Source organism: Erythrolamprus reginae, chromosome 6 (genome assembly GCF_031021105.1).
Source record: "Erythrolamprus reginae isolate rEryReg1 chromosome 6, rEryReg1.hap1, whole genome shotgun sequence".
In the NCBI taxonomy this organism is placed as follows: Eukaryota; Metazoa; Chordata; class Lepidosauria; order Squamata; family Dipsadidae; genus Erythrolamprus; species Erythrolamprus reginae.
Window position 1 is genome coordinate 28,205,623 of NC_091955.1, and position 21,868 is coordinate 28,227,490.

The window sequence follows — 21,868 nt, forward strand, 5'->3', positions numbered from 1 at the left end:
AGATTTTTTTCCCTGTTGTCAGGAAATAATATTCAATAGTATTTTAACAGTAATGGCCTTATAGTATTAGATGACTATTTCGTATGTAATGCTAATTGAATAGAAAATAAAGCCACAAGCAGCACATGTTATTTCTTCTATTCTTGGTGATTCCATGAAATTTCAGTTATCTTGATTAAGGAGATAATCAGTGATGGGTTGTTCCCAGTTTGGACTGGTTCTTAGAACCGGTAGCACAGGCGAAAGGAGGCTTTGCCCACCCACCTGGGATACTTCTGCACATGCGCGAAGCATCATGGGCACGAGTGCATGTGGAAACCTGTGGCAAAATAATTTACAACTCACCACTGGGGACAACACTTCATCTTGTTTGACATACAAACAAGATGATATGTGTTCTGCTCGGCCTACTCTGATCGGAACAAAGGGAGAATCCATGCGCTGATATTTCAAATCAAACACTTTTATAAGTAAAGCAGGATTTATACAAGCAAATTCAGGCACTTCAGTCCATCTTGTCAGCTATTTAATATCTACATGAAACCGCTGGGTGAGATCATCCAAGGGCATGGGATGAGGTATCATCAGTACGCTGATGATACCCAGCTTTACATCTCCACCCCATGTCCAGTCAACGAAGCAGTGGAAGTGATGTGCCGGTGTCTTGAGGCTGTTGGGGCCTGGATGGGTGTCAACAGACTCAAACTCAACCCTGATAAGACAGAGTGGCTGTGGGTTTTGCCTCCCAAGGACAATTCCATCTGTCTGTCCATCACCCTGGGAGGGGAATTATTGACCCCCTCGGAGAGGGTCCGCAACTTGGGCATCCTCCTCAATCCACAGCTCACATTAGAGAAACATATTTCGGCTGTGGCGAAGGGGGCGTTTTATGCATGGTATGTCTGTATGTATGTTTGGTTTTATAATAAGGGTTTTTAACTGTTTTAATATTGGATTTTTATATGCTGTTTTTATTACTGTTGTTAGCTGCCCCGAGTCTACGGAGAGGGGGTGTTATACAAATCCAATAAAGAGATAGATAGATAGATAGATAGATAGATAGATAGATAGATAGATAGATAGATAGATAGATAGACAGATAGATAAAATTGGCTAAGAGATAAAGGTCAAAACTAATTAACAGTCCTCAGTGAAGTAACATTTCTTCAGTCACACATGCACACTCACAGTTCTCCAAGTTTTCCTCACACAGCTGCATCTCTGCTGGATGAAGTTTATTTATTTATTTATTTATTCGACTTCTGTGCCACCCAATCCCTAAGGACTCAGGGCGGCTTACAATAATAATATAAATACAATATAAATAGATACAAAAGCAATAAAAAAGAAGTTGAACATTATCAAAGACTAAAACCCCATAATAAAAAGGCCCATTTGTTATTTTAAAAAGTCAGTCAAAATCATATACATTCACACCATTCATACAATTGGCCATAAAAGATGTAAATTTATGGCCTCCAGGCCTGCTGGCAAAGCCAGGTCTTTGTGGCCTTAGGAAAGGCCAGCAGGTTGTGAGCAGTACAGACACCAGGCGGTAGTTGGTTCCATAGAGCCGTAGGCAGTACGGACACCGGGTGGTAGTTGGTTCCATAGGCAACCACAGAGAAGACCCTCCCCAGTAGTCCCCAGTAGTCCCGTCAGCCTAAATTGCTTAGTCGACGGGACCCGGAGGAGGCCAACTCTGTGAGCTCTTATTGGTCTCTGGGAGGTATATGGCAAATAGTCTGGCCCTGAGCCATGTAGGGCTGTACAGGTGATAACAACACCTTGAATTGTGCCCATGCCCTCATCAACTCGAGGTACGAAAACTGCAACGCTCTCTACATGGGGCTACCTCTGAAAAGTGTTCAGAAACTTCAGATCGTGCAGAACACGGCCGTGAGAGCCATCATGGGGCTTCCTAGATTCGCCCACGTTTCTGCAACACTCCGTGGCCTGCATTGGCTGCCGATCAGTTTCCGGTCACAATTCAAAGTGTTGGTTATTACCTTTAAAGCCCTGCATGGCATTGGACCAGAGTACCTCCGGAACCGCCTGCTACCACACGAATCCCAGCGACCGATAAGGTCCCACAGAGTTGGCCTTCTCCGGGTCCCGTCGACCAAAGAATGTCATTTGGCTGGCTCCAGGGGAAGAGCCTTCTCTGTGGCAGCCCCGGCCCTCTGGAATCAACTCCCCCCGGAGATTAGAACTGCCCCCACACTCCTTGTCTTTCGTAAATTACTCAAGACCCATCTATACCGCCAGGCATGGGGGAGTTGAGACACCTTTCCCCCAGGCTTTTTTATATTTATGTTTGGGTATGTATATGTTGTTTGCTTTTTTAAATATGATAGGGTTTTATGTGCTTTTTAATATTAGATTTGTTTTCGCTGGAATATTGTTTTTATTATTGTTGTGAGCCGCCCCGAGTCTTCGGAGAGGGACGGCATACAAATCTAATAAATTGAATTGAATTGAATAGGAAGCTAGTGCAGCTCGTGGAGCATGGGTGTTATATGGGTGTACCGAGGTACACCCATGACAGCTCTCGCGGCTGCATTCTGGACTATTTGCAGTCTCCAAACACTTTTTAAGGGTAGCCCCATGTAGAGCACATTGCAATAATCAAGATAGGAGATGATGAGGGCCTGAGTAACTGTGCGCAGAGCCTCCTGGTCCAAGTAGGGCCGCAACTGGTGAATCTGGCGAACCTGGGCAAAGGTCTCCCTGGCCACAGCTGAAAGGTGATGGTCAAAACTGAGCTGTGGATCCATGAGGACACCCAAATTGCGGACCCTATCTGAAAGGGATAATGTCCTCCCCTCCCAGAACAATGGAGAAAGTTAGAAAAATAAGAGCATATTGTGAGCGAATCATTTCTGAAACCCTGAATCTAGGACTTTCACCATTTACAAATGTTGGAACTCCATACCCCTTTACCCAGAAAACCTTCCTTATATCCTGTCTGGTTGTGGTCAACTGTTTCCTAGAGATATTAACTGTATAGACTTTTTTTTATAGACTTACCTTCTCAACCTTTTCCCATAAAGGTATTCCTGTCTGCTTCGTGACCTTCTGACCCAGGCATCTAATAGGGGCTCCTCATCTCCCATGTATCCCTCCTCCTCCAACTCACACATTATCATCATTGGGGTTTCTACTGAGTCTGGAGATTCTTCAGATTTCTCAGGTTCCAACTCTCCCTCACTCTCATTCTCTGACCCACTGGCCTAGGGTACCAAGACAAACCCAATTCATCCTCCTCAGAATCTGTGACTAACTTATCCCCTTTCTTTTTTCAAAATGATGGCGTTTACTGATATATATTTTTCTTCACAAAATGAACAATGAAATAAGAACGCAATGCTTTATAATGCTTATAGAGCCGGGGTGGCATAGTGGTTATAGTATAGCATTGCAGGCTACTTCAGCTAACTTCTAGCTGTAGCTCAGCAGTTCAAATCTCACCACCAGCTCAGGGTTGACTCAGCCTTCAATCCCTCCGAGGTGGGTAAAATGGGGACCCAGATTGTTGAGGAGCAATATGCTAATCTGTAAACCACTTAGAGAGGGCTGTAAAAGTACTGTGAAGCGGTATATAAGTCTAAATGCTATTAATAATGCAATTGCTATAATAAAGAAATAAACTCAACTTTTTTTGAGGGGGGGGGGGGTTATCCAATCTTTCCTTATACGTAAGCTACAAAAGGAAAGAATCCAGGTGACCATTGTGTTAACTGTATGCATGTACATATTTAAGTATGAATTCTGCTATGAAGTGCAATTTTATCTCTGTATATTTATTTGGGGGGGGGGGTTCATTGTAAGCATCATTTTCTACATACATTTTTTCTCTCCAACACCCCCCCCCCATTTAAAGATCCCTAATTAGTTTTGCATCTAAATGTGTATATTTGCAAACATCTTGACCTATCTGATTCAATTCAAGTTTAGAATCACAGCTGAATCTATAAAAACTAATACAGTAGCATTGATTAACTAAATATGAGATAACTAATCTGAACCACTCCAGAATTGTTTAACATCACTTGCAGGTCAGCACTGATCAGCAGGTCAACATCACTCATATTATTCTTAGTTGTTTTGTAAAGCTAGTGGCAGTAGTTTAAAACCTTGTCCGTATCCAGTGCTTATTGGAATGAATACCTGCAACAATGTCATGATTTTCTGCAGCCTCTTAGTCACATGTAAAAAAGAAAAACCTAGGCACTCCAAGAAAGCAAAATAAGAGTACCTCTGATTCAAAAATGTTTAAAGAAATAGAGATTTATAAAGAATATTAAAGGAAAAGGGCAAAAACTTTCTGGATATGATGTAACCTCTTCTGTTCCAATTATTTCTGTTTTGTTTTCTTTTTAAAGGTGATAATATATTTCCAATCTTTGATATGACTCACTGTTGCAAGATAACACATAGGAGTTAGAGGATTGTTCTGAAACAAAACATATTGTTGTATATTAATGTTTCAAGTTTTAAGTAGCTATGTGGTTACTTCTTAAGATGACATAATAAATCTAGTTCAGTATATTGAATGAATCAAATAAGCTGGATTGAGATCTTCATCGGCTGACTTTTCCTGATAATCTGCTACACTGGGCACCTGGGGATTGAACTCTTCCAAATCAGAGAAGATCATAATAGTTACTGTGTTTTCCCCAAAATAAGACCGTGTCTTATATCTTTTTGAACCCTGAAATGAGCGCTTTGCGTTACTGCCATGCACTCAAAAGCCTGATTGGGTTTATTATCAGGGGATGTCTCATTTTGGGGGAAACAGGGTACTTGTTTGATATCTTTGGGATATCTTCACCAGAAGAGCCCTTCACTCCTCCACTCGAAACAGAATACCCTACGAGACTAGACTTTCAATCCTGGGCCTAGAAAGCCTAGAAATAAGACGCCTTAAACAAGATCTAAGTATTGCCCACAAGATCATATGCTGCAACGTCCTGCCTGTCGGTGACTACTTCAGCTTCAACCACAACAGCACAAGAGCACACAACAGATTTAAACTTAATATTAACCGCTCCAAACTTGACTGTAAAAAATATGATTTCAGTAACCGAGTTGTCGAAGCGTGGAACTCATTACCGGACTCCATAGTGTCATCCCCAAACCCCCAACACTTTACCCTTAGATTATCCACGGTTGACCTATCCAGATTCCTAAGAGGTCAGTAAGGGGCGAATACAAGTGCACTAGAGTGCCTTCTGTCCCCTGTCCTATTGCTCTCCTATATCTCCTATGCCGTTCTTCTATTCCTATATCTCGTCTTCTATTCTTTCTTTGATATGTTCTATTACTATATTTTCTTTTCTATTCTTTCATAGATATAATTTTACTATGAGTATCTCCTCTATAACCTTCATCATGTATTTTACTATGTGTAAATACCCACTAAAACCTTCATTGTGTATTGGACAAAATAAAATAAATAAAAAATAAAAATATCAAACTCAATGGTTTTCCCAATTGGATCTCCATTTTATACAGTAATATTGAAGGGAGTCACTTCAGTTCCGTTCAGTTACAATTTGCTATCTTCAAGAACCTTAGAGTTAAGTTAATTGTTTGCCTATCCTGCTATCATTATACAGTAGCTATCATAATAGCTATCAAAAGCTGTTTCCAACAGACCTTGGAGGCAAGAATGTTGTGGTTTTCTTATTCCTGAAATCTGAATGGTAGAGCTTTATTTTTCTTTGGTGCTGTTTTGTATAATTTTGATATTTGTGTTGTAGAATCCTTAGTTTTTAAACCTCCTTTATATAAATATGGTATATAAGTTTCTCTGAGTCAGTTTCAACTGGAGCTGTATGTATGATAAAAAATAATTCAATTTTTCAGAAATAGTTTTGTCTAATTTTGAACCATGTAGAAGATGTGTCAGTTTTTGTTTGCATGGTGAGTGATTGAAATACACAGTTTAACCAAGTGTACATAAATATACAGAACTGTATCCTTAAAAATGATCAGGAAACCCTTGTTATTTAACAAGGCAAGATAGAGCAGGTTCATATTAAGGCTGTTAATAGATTGTATATAAATATCTACATGTTATATTCTTGGACAATGGCAAATGACATAAAAAGAGATCTATATCAATTCATCTTTAAGGACTGAAGTAGACTTCTTGAAATCTCAGCAGCTGGATTTTTTTCTTCAGAGATACTTCCTTAATAATATAACTTACTAAACATTGCATTTTTTAATGTTTCCTGGTGTTATTCATGTTTCATGTGAAGTGAAATTCTTATATTTCTCAAGCAACTATAAATTCTATCCCAGACTTCACCAATTGATGATATCTAGATGTATTGGACTAAAACTCCCAGCAATATAATATGTGGGGAATTCTGAAAAGATGAGTCAATCCCATATTAGTTTACAAAGTAAATCATAATAGTAACATACAAAGAATATATGTATTTTTAACATATATTCTTTGTATGTAACTATATGTAATATATACTTTGCAGAGTAATTGTGATAAGTCAGTTAAGATAAAACAGCAAAAATGCAATTGCATTTACAACTACCGGTATCTCCCTCGCAGAACATACATACCAAGATGAGAAATGTATTTATTTATTGATTTTGTATAGAAATATATTAGTACATCTATTTCAGCTCTTCCCTACTGATTGGACATTACATTTGCTTATGCATATATTATGATTTTCCTTCAGACAAGAATTAACTACAATTAATATTTTATGGGATGGATAATTAGTTTATTTTAAGTTATTGTTTGTTTTAGAAGCCATAGGGGTTTTTTCTGTTTGAAAACTGTTTAAAATAATGAAAGCATCATAGTTTCTTTCAATTAAAACTATTTTGTAATAGTATTTTCTATAGAGCATGATTTTTGAAAGTGGTTTTCTTCTGTTGGCATGTTTATCTCTTTTTTTTGTAACTGACACAATTTTATAAATATATTAGTATGCATTTTATAAACTGCACATTGTGTTACAAGATTATGAAAAATAGAGACAAATAAACAAGCAAATGTTTTTCCAGAATAATCACATGGGCTATTAAAACAAAAACAACAAAGTAGCTGATTGAAAATTTAACAAATTCCTAAAAAAAAAATTGAGCCAAATTTCATTTTTTCCGCTATTCATAGGAATCTGCCACTGTATGTATTGTCCCAGTATGATCTATTAATAAAAATAATAAGTGGGATTGGAAAAATAATATGCTAAGTTGATTGATGTCTGTCAAGTGAAGAATATTTTGGATGCCTCAATATGTGTCTATCCACATATGCCTCTTAGAGTAGGTTATTTTCAATGTCTTGCTCCACTAATATGTACATACAATGCCTGGCATAATGGTTGTTGTTTTTTTTCATTTTTGTGTGTGGACTCTTGGTGCTGCCGGAGAGTACTGTAAATGACAAGAGTCTCGGAAAAGAGGAAGGTTGCCTTGGTGATGTTCCTGAGGTTAAGGTCACTTTCCATTTTCAAAGACAGCCAAGGTGGTGATGTGATAGCTTTGAGTGATATTTGTGGGAGTGGTGAAAAAGGAGATGCTGACAGGGTTGCACTCCTAGTTCTTCTCCCCAGGAAAGGCAGGGCTTCTGTAACAAGATTTTTTTTGTGTTCTTTTCAAAGCATCTTAATCCTAGTGAAAATTAAATTACAAGTTTAGACTCTTGTTTGCTTTTAATCATATAGGAATGTGATCTATATTTTTTTTCGACTTCTCTACTTCCTTCTAGTTCTATATATTAATTTCCTTGGAAATAAACAGCTCAAGTAAGAAACTCTTGTATAGGTCCCTAAAATGAATTGATATAAATAGAGGTTATAAGAATCTCCATGAATGGGATCACCTGAATGGCTTTTGAAATAGAAACTGCTACCATTTATCGAATCCTTGGTGAATTCCATAGAATGTTTATTGCTTGATGAATCTTGCTTTGGTTCAGCAACTTTTTACTAATAAAATAAACCCACATAACCAAATGTATTTGAATAAAATAAAGGGGTTAAAAGCATTTGGAGTGGATCTTCTCCGGGTCCTGTCAACTAAGCAATGTCACCTGGCAGGACCCAGGGGAAGAGCCTTCTCTGTGGTGAACCCGGCCCTCTGGAACCAACTCCCCCCAGATATTAGAACTGCCCCCACCCTCCTTGCCTTTCGTAAACAACTTAAAACCCACCTCTGCCGCCAGGCATGGGGGAATTGAGATCCTCTTTCCCCCTAGGCCTTTACAATTCTATGCATGGTATGTATGTATGTATGTTTGGTTTTTATATTAATAGATTTTTAAAACATTTCTAATACGAAATTACTATTGTACACTGTTTTATTGTCGCTGTTAGCCGCCCCGAGTCTCCGGAGAGGGACGGCATACAAATCCAATCAATCAATCAATCAATAAATAAATAAATAAATAAATAAATTTGGAAGAGTGGCAATATCTGTAGCTCAGGTGTAGGATAAGGGTGAATGTTCATTCTCCAAACGGGTTGGTTTCTAAACATTTCGTTATCAGCCTAAGTAACACCTTCAGCAGAGTTTAGGGGATGTCAGTGTTCTTCTGTCGCTAAGGGCTTCAGGTGTGGGTATGCCGAGTGAGGGTCTTGTGATAGGTCAGGTATGAGTCATCAGTGAGAGTCTTGTGAGGGAGATATTACATCATGTAAGGGTCATTGGGAAGTGGAGTGCTGTTTGGGGAAAGCTTGTGTGGATTGCTTGAGAGTTGGTGCTGTCTCTGGTTGGCTGTGCAGTTGGATTTGAGGGGTTGGTAGGCTGGTAGGTCAAGGTATCTCTTAATGGAATTGCTTGTGGAGTGGCAGGCTCTGATGAACACATGAGTATGGTGGTTGGTAGGGTTGCCGGTGATTTTTCTGTTTCTCCAATTGAACTGCTCTTTGGTATTAGTGCTGTTTGGTCTTGTATGATGACAAAGGGAACAGGTCCAGAGAATAGGTCCCTTTATTGGCACCAACTTTGTCCCCCAAACATCCCATTTACTCTCCAGCCTGGAAAAAAGCTCTCCCACAAACCTGCAGCAGCTTCTGGTTACAGATACTCCAGGCCAAATACTGTAACCAGAATGACTGCAATCAATCATTCCAGCAGAGCAAGATAATGAGTCCCAGAGGTGTAGAATTCATGGCAATAATTCCAGCAAGACACGATAAGCATACAAAAGCACAATAATCACTCAAACAGTCAGGAGGAATGCCGGAAATACAGGCCACAACTGTCAACACTATATGAATTCTGTGTTTGTTCCTGACAAATGCCCCTCCCAACTGCCTCTCCTTTAAACTCCATCCCCAGGTGTGCCTTGTGAAGGGAATCGGGGCCTTTTCCTTCTTCATAAGCCACGCAACATTGCTCTCTTCTGCATTCTTCCCTGCACGCCCTAGGATGAGGAGGCGGTGAGCCTTGGTCTTCATCTGAACCACCTCTCCCTTGTTCTACCTCTTCCCTGCTCTGCGCAGCCTGACCTTGCCCTTCCCCAGTTTCCTCCACAGCCAACGGAGCCACTCTCCCATTCTCTATCAGCTGTTCACCTTCCGTCTCAGATTCAGACTCTGACGGGGGCATGACATGTTGTGGGTAGAGATTAAGGATTTGAGGTTGTGACGTTTGACTGCCAGCCAGTGTTTGTGAATCCTAGTTTTTAATTGACAAGAAGTGTGTCTCACATAGAATTGTTTGCAATGGTTACAGTTGATTTTGTAGATTACATTGTTTCCTTCACCCTTCTAGATCTTGTTTTTAGTTCTGGATAATTTCTGATGGAGAGTGGCTGTGGGTTTGTGGACTATTGCTATTCCTAGAGATTGGAGAATTCTGACTGTCATTTCCAACACGTCTTTTGTGTATGGTAGAATTAGTTTTTGCATGGTAGCTGGCTGTGCAGTTTGTTGTGGTTTGGACAAAGTGTGTTGGATGTTTTTTCGATAACCATTATGGAGAAAGACATAGAAACATAGAAGATTGATGGCAGAAAAAGACCTCATGGTCCATCTAGTCTGCTCTTATACTATTTCCCGTATTTTATCTTAGGATCGATATATGTTTATCCCAGGCATGTTTAAATTCAGTTACTGTGGATTTACCAACCAGGTCTGCTGGAAGTTTGTTCCAATCATCTACTATTCTTTCAGTAAAATAATATTTTCTGATGTTACTTCTAATCTTTCCGCCAACTAACCTCAGATTGTGTCCCCTTGTTCTTTTGTTCATGTTCCTATTAAAAACACATCCCTCCTGAACCTTATTTAATCCTTTAACTTATTTAAAAGTTCTGATCTTGTCCCCCCTTTCCCTTCTGTCCTCCAGACTATACAGATTGAGTTCATTAAGTCTTTCCTGATAAGTTTTATGCTTAAGACCTTCCACCATTTTTGTAGCCCATCTTTGGACCCGTTCAATTTTATCAATATCTTTTTGTAGGTGAGGTCTTCCAAATATGGTCTCACCAGTGCTCTATACAGCAGGATCACAATCTCCCTCTTCCTGCTTGTTATACATCAAGCAGCTGTTTCTTTTCCACTTTTCTTAGCATTTGTGGGGGGAGGGGATGGTTCCGGTGTGTTCTGGCCCTTCTGTAGAGGGTCTGGACACAGCTTCTTTGTGTGGTGGGGTAGTTGCTTGCAAACCTGAGGATGTAGTCCATATGCATAGGTTTGCAGTATAGTTGGGTTTCCAGTTCTCTGTTGTCTGGCCTGCTTATGTCAATGCCAGGGAATGGGACTTTTTTGTCTGTTTCCTCTTTTTGTGTGAATTTAATCCCAGAGAATATGTTATTGAGTAGGTAGTGTGTTTCTTCAATTTGGGAGCTTTTGATGATGACAAAGGTGTCATTGATATATAGCATGCCCAGAATTATGATGGGTAGTGCTATGGATGTGTCTCTCTAGATCATGTTGTTTTTAGATATGAGTTTATGGAGCAATCTCTAGTTCTTTGTAAGAGCCCAACTTGGATAATATGGAACAAAAGATCTTGGAAGATTAACCAGAATATGTGCATATTATATTACATGTATATGCATATTTACAAATCAATTCAGATATATCCCAAAAAATACAGATAGCCCCCATTTAGTGATCACAACTTGATCATTAAGCCACATACTTCAGCTTTCCTTTGCTGTACAGGCCTACAAAGATCATAAATGCAAGGATTGGTCGTAAAGTTACATTTTTTTTATCACTGCCATCAGTGTTCCCTCTAACTTTTTTTTGCGGTGGGCGGAAAAGTATAGTGTCTGAGCGGCAGTCCCTTCGGGACTGGGCGGCACAGAAATAATAAATAAATAAATAAATAAACAAACAAATAAAAAACCCACCCTGTTTTGCCTCAGAGAATTTCAAAATAAAATACTGTACTGTGTGTCTATAACAGTGAGCTCGTAATAGGGCAACTCTATCAATATCAAAATGCCACTTAAATAGTTGAGCTAGTTTCAAACTAGATTTTGATTTTCTTTCTCTCTTCTTTACTCCCATTCTTTTTCTTTCTCTTTTCCTTCCTCTCTTTTTTCTATCTGTTTCTCTCTCTTCCTCTCTTCCTCTCTCTCTCCTTCCCTCTCGGCTTCTGGGCAGATTTGGAAAACTCTGAGTTGATGATGATTTTTAAGTGAGCGATTGCTCACTGCTCAGCTTAGAGGGAACTATGACTGCCATAACTGAACTAAACAAGGATTACCTGTATATACATAACATACAATATGTGAAAATGTCTTTAGGTAGTCATTAATTTAGGCCCATAATTGAACCTGGAATTATGGTTATCAGTCATGCCAGACATTAAGTGATCATGACCATGCTCAATTTTACGGCCTTTTGTGTGGTGGTTTTTAAGCATGTGGGACCATCATAAACCAAATGCCACAGCCTTTAGGCAATGGGTGTTCCTTTGCTAGAAACACCAGTTTTTGGCAACAAATAGTTTTAGGACCATGATGGCGAACCTATGGAGCCATATCGGAGGGCACGTGAAGCATTGCCCTATGTCAGCTCCAGCGCCAATGTGTGAGCTTGCCAGCTAATTTTCAGCCTAGGGGAAGGCGTTTTCACCCTCCGGAGGCTTCAGGGAAGCTTCCCCAATGCCCTGGAGTGCAAAAAACCACCCAACAGGTAAACTGGAAGTTCAGAAAAACAGCCTGTTGTGCTGTTGTTGTTGTTTTACTCCAAAGCCTTCAGGAATAAGCCCTGTAGAGTGAAAAACAGCCCAACAGGCAAAATGGAAGTTTGCAAAAACAGACTTCCAGTTTGCCCATTGTGTTGTTTTTTTACACTCCGGGGTTTCAGGAAGCTTCCCTGAAGCATACGGATTGCAAAAAACAGCACAATAAGCAAACTAGGAGTCCATTTTCAAAAGAGTTCTGCCTTCTCTTTCTGCTCAAGATCCCCATGTACAATTGGTAGGTCACTATGTGACACAGAATGCTGGACTCGATGGGCTTTGGCCCGATTCAGCATGGCTATTCTTATGTTCTTACGTTCTTATTTTTCCAAACTTCCACTTTGCACATTTGCCCATTTTTTTCACGTCTCAGGGCTAAGTGAGGCCTATGCGCATTGCGGGGATGGGGAGATTGTGCACTTGCAGAGGGACAGCACAGGGGGTGTGCATGTGGGGGGGGGAATGGGTGTGAGCACAAGCATGCATGCTAGCATAGGCACACACCTTCTTTTGGCATGCAAACAAGAAAAGATTTGCCATCACTGTTCTAGGACGTGTGATCCTGGGTTGCTGCAGACAACTGAAAATGTGGACTGGTTTTCAAGTGCCCGTAATGTAATCACATGACTGGGGGGATATAGCTGTTGGTCATAAGTACCTTTTTAGGGGCCAATTGTAACTGAACAGATATTGAGCAATCAGTCATATATCGAGGACTATCTGTACACAAATAACAATTAAATGAAACTAAATATTTATTTTAAGCATAATCTTTCTCTACTTCCTCAACATTACTACTTTTCCTTGCTTTTATGTCTTTCAAGCTATGGTTATTTTCACTTTTGTAGAAAATAGAAGCCCATTTTTTCCTTTTCTAAAATATTTTTAAGAAATATTTTGGAGGAACTTTTCAGCCATGGTCTCATTGTGATGCATCTTAGAAAAGGATCAGTAGTCCTGGTCTCTGCTTAACATTAATCTTACTTTTAAATTGTACATAACTGGAACACAACTCTCTGAAAAGCAAGAGTGTAGTTATATTTCCAGTATAAATAATGTTGCAGCGATTGTATGATGAAGAAATAAACAAGCCAATAGCTTCTGCTTTCTTTACAGAAATGACCTTGGAAATTATTAGAATTTACTTATTCCAGAAGTTGAGCATCTGATGTGCCAATGCAGTTTCAACTGCTAGTTAAATTGGAAAGTGCTTCTGTGCCCTCTTATTTCATGGCAGATTAAATATTTTATGCATTTTACAATTTGCATTAAAAGCATTCCTGAAGTGTTAGATGTCACTCTCTTGAAATGGTTTAGTTGTGTGTCATCTGGAATGTTTCCCATACCAGCCTTTCCTACTTACAATCATTCCGGTTTGTTTGTTCCTTTTCACTACAGAGACGCTGAACTTGGCATCTCCTTCTGTAAAGCTGGAAGAGGTTATTCATTTAGCAGAGCTCTGCATTGAAGTCCTGCAGCAGAATGAAGAACATCATTCAGAGGTGAGGCTAACCGTATTAGCTGCACAATAATACTTTAATAACCACCCTGCACTGCCTTGGTGTGAAGCAGTTCTGTCAAAAAACATTATGGATAGAATCTCTAATATATGTAAAAAGCAATTTACATTTGCAGAGTTCGCAGGGTTATGAAGGATTTGAAAAATCAAGTGAAATAAAGTCCTTTTTTTTTTTTTTGGCTTCAGGTTTGAATAGTTAAAAAAAGAAAAAAAGACATAAATGCTCTAGAGGGAGGGGGAATATAAGAGCAAAGAAAAGGTGGTGCTAGCCACTATCTTACAAATAATTCTTTAGATTCTCATCTCGGAATAAAAATAAGAACCATGCAGCAATAAAATTAGAAATGCTTTCCATCTTAACAGGATAGATACATGGATTCAATATGAGGGCCATGTTTCATTTATACCTACTCTTTCTTTGGGTGCTATTATTTTTATTTATTAACTATTATTATTATTATTGTTATTATATATACTTTTTAAGAAGGGTAATAATGATACTTACTGCTACGGTGGAGATGAAAGTTATTTTGGGAGGACAGAAGCTGAAGCCATTCCCAAATCTCAGCGGTTGAATACTTGTAATGATATAGAGGTTTTGCAATAATAAAAAGTTCCTTTTATTTAATATAGTGAAATAATAAAGTGTATTAATTGCATTAATATGCTTATTGAAATTTTAAAAGTATGATGAACTAGCCATATTGAAGCAGAAATCTACTTGGAGATTCATATTTTAACAAAAACAACTCTTTCTCTCTCTCTCTGTATGTGTGTGTGTGTGTGTGTGTGTGTGTGTGTGTTCAACAGCTTGACATAATGGTCAGATAAGGGAGATTCCCATTCTCTATCCTATAATGAGCATCTCTGCCTTTTGATATGGCCCAAGGGCTAATCAATAAAGTCCATATGTGTGTGTGTGTATATATGTGTGTGTGTGTTTATATATATATATGTATGTATGTATGTTTGTATGTATGTATATCTGTATGTATGTATGTATGTACATACTCTCCAGTGGAAACACACAAAGTAGTAAGCTAAGATGTAATGTCTATAAATATGATCATTCAAAACATCTGCTTTTACCTCACACTGTCAGTTCTAGATTTTAGCTTACATCTGTCATGTGTGAACTTGTTATGGATATTTTATTTTATCCTGAAGAAACAGCTGCTTCAAAGATTTGCAATTAATTCCCAAGAGGCATTCTACAATAGTATTGCCACTGTAAATACTTAATAATGCTTATATGTGAATATTTTTCTTTTGAGAATATATAAATTAAAATCACTAGCTATTGCAGTAATTATGTTTGAAAAAGTACATTGTTAATATTTAGTTTTAAAATTCAGTCTCCATTATATACTTTTATTTCTGCAAAATAGAACTATAATAGCTGGGAGTTTATTTCTAACATATTTAAATGCATCAATAGAATGCTGATTTTTTTTAAAAAAAAATATAGTATATTGTGACTCAGTTCAAACATTAATACTTGAGAGTAAGTATATATTTTTTTAAAGTGTACAGTGAAACAAAAAGGGAGACAAAGGATATGCATCTTGCTCTGTTCAACACATTTTTAACTTTTTTTCTCCTGTTCCATAACATTTCCAAAATTATGGATTCCTCCAGGGAAAAGAGGTATGTTATTTTTCCCAATCAAGAGTGACATTTGGGTCATGATTCCATGCATTGTTAAACCATTTTGAATGTGTGGCCTCAATTATTTTCTTCGATAGCATTCACTTTGTTTACTTGTGGCATCAATTATTTCATCTGTATCATCTTTATCTTAAAATTATACCTCGTCCAACAGCTAGCTGATTAAAGATACATATCACACAGATTTAAATATATTTTTCTACAAGCTTTGAACAAATAAAAGTGGTATAATTTTCATCTAACTCATAAAGATATAGATTCAAGATTATGTGTGGCAAATAGAGAACTTTTCCAGGTAACTGTCAATCAAACAGGTATCCTCTGGTTCATACAGAATACCAATGTTTTGCTAGAGCAATATGAGAAAAACATCCAAAAATTATCTGACAAGCCCTTTTACTCTGAAATATTAGTGCTATTGAAAGTCCTTTGAGGACAATATAGGAAAAGAAGTCTATGCAGTTCAGTTTTAGACATCACTAATAGAGCCATTGCTGAATATTGCAATGTACAGTACATGGAACATATGTTGCTTTATTGTATAATATAAATTAGAAATAATAGTCATGTAATATAACAACTGAGACTTTCATCTGATACTTTTTTTTTCATTTTCCACTTGGAAATTAATCAGTAATTGTATTCATTTTCATGTTCTTTTATATTATTCTTGACAGAACCATGCTCTCTTTGATATTAGTCTTTCTTCATGACTTTATTTCTAGGCATCAGTAGATCAGTATATGATCAAGAGTCGCACTGAATTTTCTACTTTTGCTATTGAATGTGATTTATTGAAATCTGCCACGCATTACCTTTCTCAATTTATTTCTATTTTAATATTTTATCTGAAATTGTTTGCTGGAAAGAAATTTGATCTCTGAGTTTCACAGCGCTATAATTATTAATTACAATAAGTTCTTTCCCATTACCTTTTGAAAAAACTAGACAGTGATCAAATTATTGTAAAAATTTGTCTAAATCAGCACAGAGAATAGTTGCATATAAATAAAGGATAATTGTCTAAATCAACAAAATTATCCTTTATTTACATGCAGTTATTCTCTTCATATCAAAAAATACTAGCAGAACATAAAAAGTACCAAGCATATCTTAGTGCTTTAGGGGTGTTGTTGTTTTTCATTTATGAAGGTTTCTGTATATTTCCATTTAACAGATATGCCATAGAGTTTTTTACAAAAGCAAATACAAATTTTAAGAAAGCTGACTCATGTATACAGCAATTTTAAAACCCCATTTAATATTAAAAGTGTGTTTAAAAACCCCATTGAGCTGCTTTCTTCAATCATAGCATTTAGATGGTACTGGTTGTCAATGCATAACTCACATACATAGAGGAAGGGCTTTACACTAACCCTTCCTCACCAGTTTGATATATTAATCTTGCAATTTCAAAGAGGAACATTTACTTCATATACTAAATGGTGTATGTCATCCTAAATCATTTTGAAGATAGAGTCGTCATACTTTTTCTTATAGGATATCATATTTTTTACATTGGCTCCCATATTTATTAGTACACCTACAGTAACATGAAAAACCTGATTCCAAGATTATCATAATCAGGTCCTTAGATTATCTATCAATCAAATTATTTAATCAAAATGACACTGTCACCGAAATACTATATACACATGCAAATTACATTGGATGCAAATCAACTTTACTTAAGAATTTCAATTGCTCTTAAAGAATATATGCCACATTCTATAATGTACCATTTTTATACTATCCTTCATCATATCTTACATTCGCATTTGAAAGTGAATGCAACTGAGACCTTTTTTAAATTGATGATGCAGGCCTTTGCGTGGTGGCCAGATCTGTTGGCTGAACATGGAGAGAAGTTTTGGTCTCTTTTTACTGTTGACATGGATTCTGCGCTGGAGACACAGCCACAAGATAGCTGGGATAGCTTTCCTCTTTTCCAGTTACTCAATAACTTCCTGAGAAATGACTGTAAGTTTGGTGTTTTGTTATTACAAGAGCTGCAGTTACCTTCAACTTTTAAATATTTTAAGATTTTTAAAAAGTTCAATTCAATTCAATTTATTAGATTTGTATGCCACCTCTCTCCGAAGACTTGACTCTGAAGTTGAGGGTAGCTTACACATCTTTAGCTTCACTTATTTAACCTTGGTTTCCCCCCCCCCCCCCCCTAGGTTTGTTAATACTACTATCCTAAGCACAGGGGAGTAAATCCTGCTACGTTCAGTGGGATTTATTTCAGAAGAAACATACAAGGGCTTGGTCAACAAGGCAAATGTTAACCGATTTCAGACACAGTTTGGAATTCTTTTGCTGTTACATTACAGTTAGCACGTGGCTTCTTTGTAGACAGAGAAATGGACTGGTTGTAGTAAATTTCTTATAATCCCAAGAGGTTCTGTAAGAGATCCTTACTCAGATTTTGTCTTTGCGCAACAGAGCACATAAATTTAATTTAACTACAACTAGAACTATTTTTCCTCTAGACCTTTAAAATTTATATTTATAGCTTCTCAAATATATTTCTAAATGTTTACATGGATCTAGATATAAAGCATCATACACGGAATTGAATTTGTTTCTTACTGCCTGCAAAGCAAGAATCTGTGAATACAGCTGATGACTGAGTTTAAGTGAGTTTACAATTTAAACAATTGTACAAAAATTCACCTATACATGATTTTTTTTGTTACGATGAGAAGTAGAAGTTTTTATACTGAGGTCCTTTAAACTTAGAAGGGTCCAATAAACCAGTGTTTCCCACGATACTTAAACTATTTTATATTTTAGTGGCTTGCCCTGTCAGTGTTGATAGGAGTGGTCTAGATCAGGGGTCCCCAACCACCGGGCCGCGGACCAGTACCGGGCCGCGGGGCATGTTGCACCGGTCCGTGGAGTCAGCAGCTGCCGGCCCTCATGCCGCCACCCCCTCCCTCCAGCGCTTTGCCTCCCGCCCGGCAAGAGGCCTCGGGAGGCAGGTTCTGCCGGCCACAGGACGATGGATGGGACAGAGGGGCGGGAAGGACCGAGAGGCTCAAGCCTCTTTTGGCTTCTGCCGCGGGGCGCTTTTGCGTTTTTGGCTGGGGGGAGGCAGGAGGGCCAGCCTGACCCCCTCTCTCCAGCGCTTAGCTCCCGCTGGGCAAGAGGGCTTGGGAGGCAGGTTCTGCCGGCCACAGGACGATGGCGGGAAAGAGGGGTGGGGAGGACCAGCACCCCCATGCTTAATCCTGCCCCCAACCACGCCCCTTTCCACCCCCACTGGGCCATAGAAAAATTGTCTTGCTGAAACTGGTCCCTGGTGGAAAAAACGTTGGGGACCACTGGTCTAGATGGTTCTTGTTTGGGCTGCTTAAGGTAGCTTGTTTGGCAGTTCCTTGATAGAGGTATTTCTGCTTCTTGATTGTTAGTTTAAAATTAATTTTGGGATTGATGTCTGCTAATCTGGGTGTTGATTGCTGGTGAGGAGGTGTTTTGGTCTTTTTGATTTATTTTGGCTTGTCTCTTATGAATGATACATAGATGTTGTCTATGGGCCTGTTGATAGGCAATTTGTGCCAGGTTCCAGAAATTTTCTAGCATTTTTGGACTTGGCTTGGTCTAGAATATTCACATTTGTTTGTTTGTTTGTTTGTTTGTTTGTTTGTTTGTTTGTTTGTTTGTTTATTCATTCATTCATTCATTCATTTATTTATTTATTTATTTATTTATTTAGATTTGTATGCCGCCCCTCTCCGCAGACATTTATCCTAGTTGAAACTATCATTAACATAGAAACATAGAAGATTGGCGGCAGAAAAAGACCTCATGGTCCATCTAGTCTGCCCTTATACTATTTCTTTATTTTATTTTAGGATGGATATATGTTTATCCCAGGCATGTTTAACTTCAGTTACAGTACTGCGGATTTACCAACTATGTCTGCTGGAAGTTTGTTCCAAGCATCTACTACTCTTTCAGTAAAATAATATTTTCTGACATTACTTCTAATCATTCCGCCAACTAACCTCAGATTGTGCCCCCTTGTTCTTGTGTTCACTTTCCTATTAAAAACGCTTATCCCCTGAACCTTAAACCTTTAACCTATTTAAATGTTTTGATCATGTCCCCCCTTTCCCTTCTTTCCTCCAGACTATACAGATTGAGTTCATTAAATCTTTCCTGATAAGTTTTATGTTTAAGACCTTCCACCATTTTTATAGCCCGTCTTTGGACCCGTTCAATTTTATCCATATCTTTTTGTAGATGAGGTCTCCAGAACTGAACACAGTATTCCAAATGTGGTCTCACTAGCGCTCTATACAGCGGGATGACAATCTCCCTCTTCCTGCTTGTTATACTTCTAGCTATGCAGCCAAGCATTCTACTTGCTTTCCCTACCACCTGACTGCACTGTTCACCCATTTTGAGACTGTCAGAAATCACCACCCCTAAATTCTTCTCTTCTGAAGTTTTTGCTAGCACAGAACTGCCAATACAATACTCAGATTGAGGATTCCTTTTGCCCAAATGCATTATTTTACATTTGGAAACATTAAACTGCAGTTTCCATTGCTTTGACCACTTATCAAAGTTAAACCGTCCATGAATTGTAATTCTTTTTTAGCTTGGGTTTTCAACATCCCCTGCAAGCACACACACAAAAGAGGGGAATTGGCTACATGGGTAGCAAAGGGCCCACTACATATTGTAGCTTAAATTAAAATATAGCTTCCTTGGTTTGGTAATGAGAAATATTATTGCAGAATTTTTTGCATTTAGTAATACAATCATATTCTCTAAGAATTATTGTAGAAAAAGCTCAGCTTGAAAGCAGAAATGGGAATAGGGTTGGTATAGGGGGAAGGAGTATATTTTTAAATATTTAATAAATATAGCAGCTACTGCAATAGATAGCTACAAGATTGGGTGCAATTTTGCAATCTAAGCTTTGACTTTTTTCTACATGTGTCAATCTTGCTAAAACAGATCACAATGCTACATCTGCATTTTGTAAATTTTATTTCATTTATTTATTTATTTATTTTATTTATTTATTGTTAAAGTCGGAAGGGACCATGCGGGTCATCAAGTCCAACCCCCTGCCTAAGCAGGAACCCTATAGTATCCTAGCCAAATGGCAGTCCAATTTCCTCTTAAAAATGTCCAGATTATTGGAGTTCACAACGTCCGCTGGTAGGTTGTTCCACTGGTTGATCGTTCTGACCGTCAGGAAGTTCTTCCTTATTTCCAGGAGAGATTCAACCTGGAAATAAGGAAGAACTTCCTGACGGTCAAAACGATCATCCAGTGGAACAAACTACCAGCGGACGTTGTTTGACACAGCCACACAAACCCAGGATACACCAAAAAAAAATACCCATGAAATTACATTATTATGGGTGTTTGTGTGTGTGTGTGTGTGTGTGTGTTGCAAAGGTTTGGTTTCCATTCCCCCTAAATATTCCAAATTGTTTGCTACAATAGTATTTCCTACCCTGTATTGGTTTTTGACCAACCACCATTCTTCCTACTTCCTCCAGGTGGTTCTGTAGAAATAACATTATCACTGAACCCTATAATAACCAAATGGGATTACTTATCCTACTTAATCACCAATTCCATTTAAGAAACTGTAAACCTTTATATTCTATATTTTTCCATATCATAGCTACTTCGTCATCTCAAGTCAATATTGAGTGTTTCACCCAAGGCAACAAGTAATATTATCAAGCAGAAACATTGAAAATGAATATATTTTCTTTTCTTTTAGTAGACAATAATGTAAAGTCTTGAATTTAAACTTTTTCTCCCCTTAAGTCAGTTAAATATGGAATTACTTTAAATAATAATGAGAAAACCATTTCTAAAGAGAGAATGTATTTATTAAAATGACAGAAAATGTATGTTCGTAATGAAGCAGTTATGACCTGTGTTACAAAGTGCTGCTGATGGAATTTGAAATAGCAGTAATTATAGGGCTAACTTTCCTGTTACTTTTAATGCTAGAGTAGTTTCTTCAACTGTGGAAAAATCAAGACAGTTCCTGCTTCTAAGTCACAAATTTCTTTTTCCCAAAGCTGTTTATTTGAAGGTAGGTTGGAGTCTTTGATTACCAGCTCTTTCATAGAGTGAACATGTTAAGGTTGTCAGAGAGGAAACTCTACAGCTTAGCATATTGATAATATGTGTCTTCTTTTAATGGCTAATAAATGAAATTGTTCAAATGTATGGCTGGATGTTTTCATCCCTTTTAAAAAGAGGCTCATACAAATCCAGCAAAAAGGGGAAATCTGAAATTCTGCTCTCGGGAGGATAAAAAGGCTAGTGTTAATAATTAACAGGGAAAATGAAGTGGAGTCAAATTAGCCATAATAGAGCCCAGAGTGACTGTTAAAGTTAACCTCTCATTATCAAAAAGCTCATTAAGAAATGAAGAGCTGAAAATCCTACTGGATTTTACTTTCATTGAGGCCAGCATCAGAGAATATCTTTCAGATATTTTTTTTT

General features: G+C 37.9%; 1 protein-coding gene across 3 annotated transcripts in view; it reads left to right on the forward strand.

Annotated features, from left to right (window-relative positions):
• CADPS2 (calcium dependent secretion activator 2) overlaps positions 1–21,868 on the forward strand; it is a 507,583-nt gene that overhangs the window by 372,908 nt on the left and 112,807 nt on the right. For all 3 annotated transcript variants that reach the window (XM_070755440.1, XM_070755441.1, XM_070755442.1), the window contains exons 17-18: positions 13,585–13,688; positions 17,197–17,353. In XM_070755440.1, the coding sequence (XP_070611541.1) occupies positions 13,585–13,688; positions 17,197–17,353 (261 nt within the window). The remainder of the gene's footprint in view (positions 1–13,584; positions 13,689–17,196; positions 17,354–21,868) is intronic.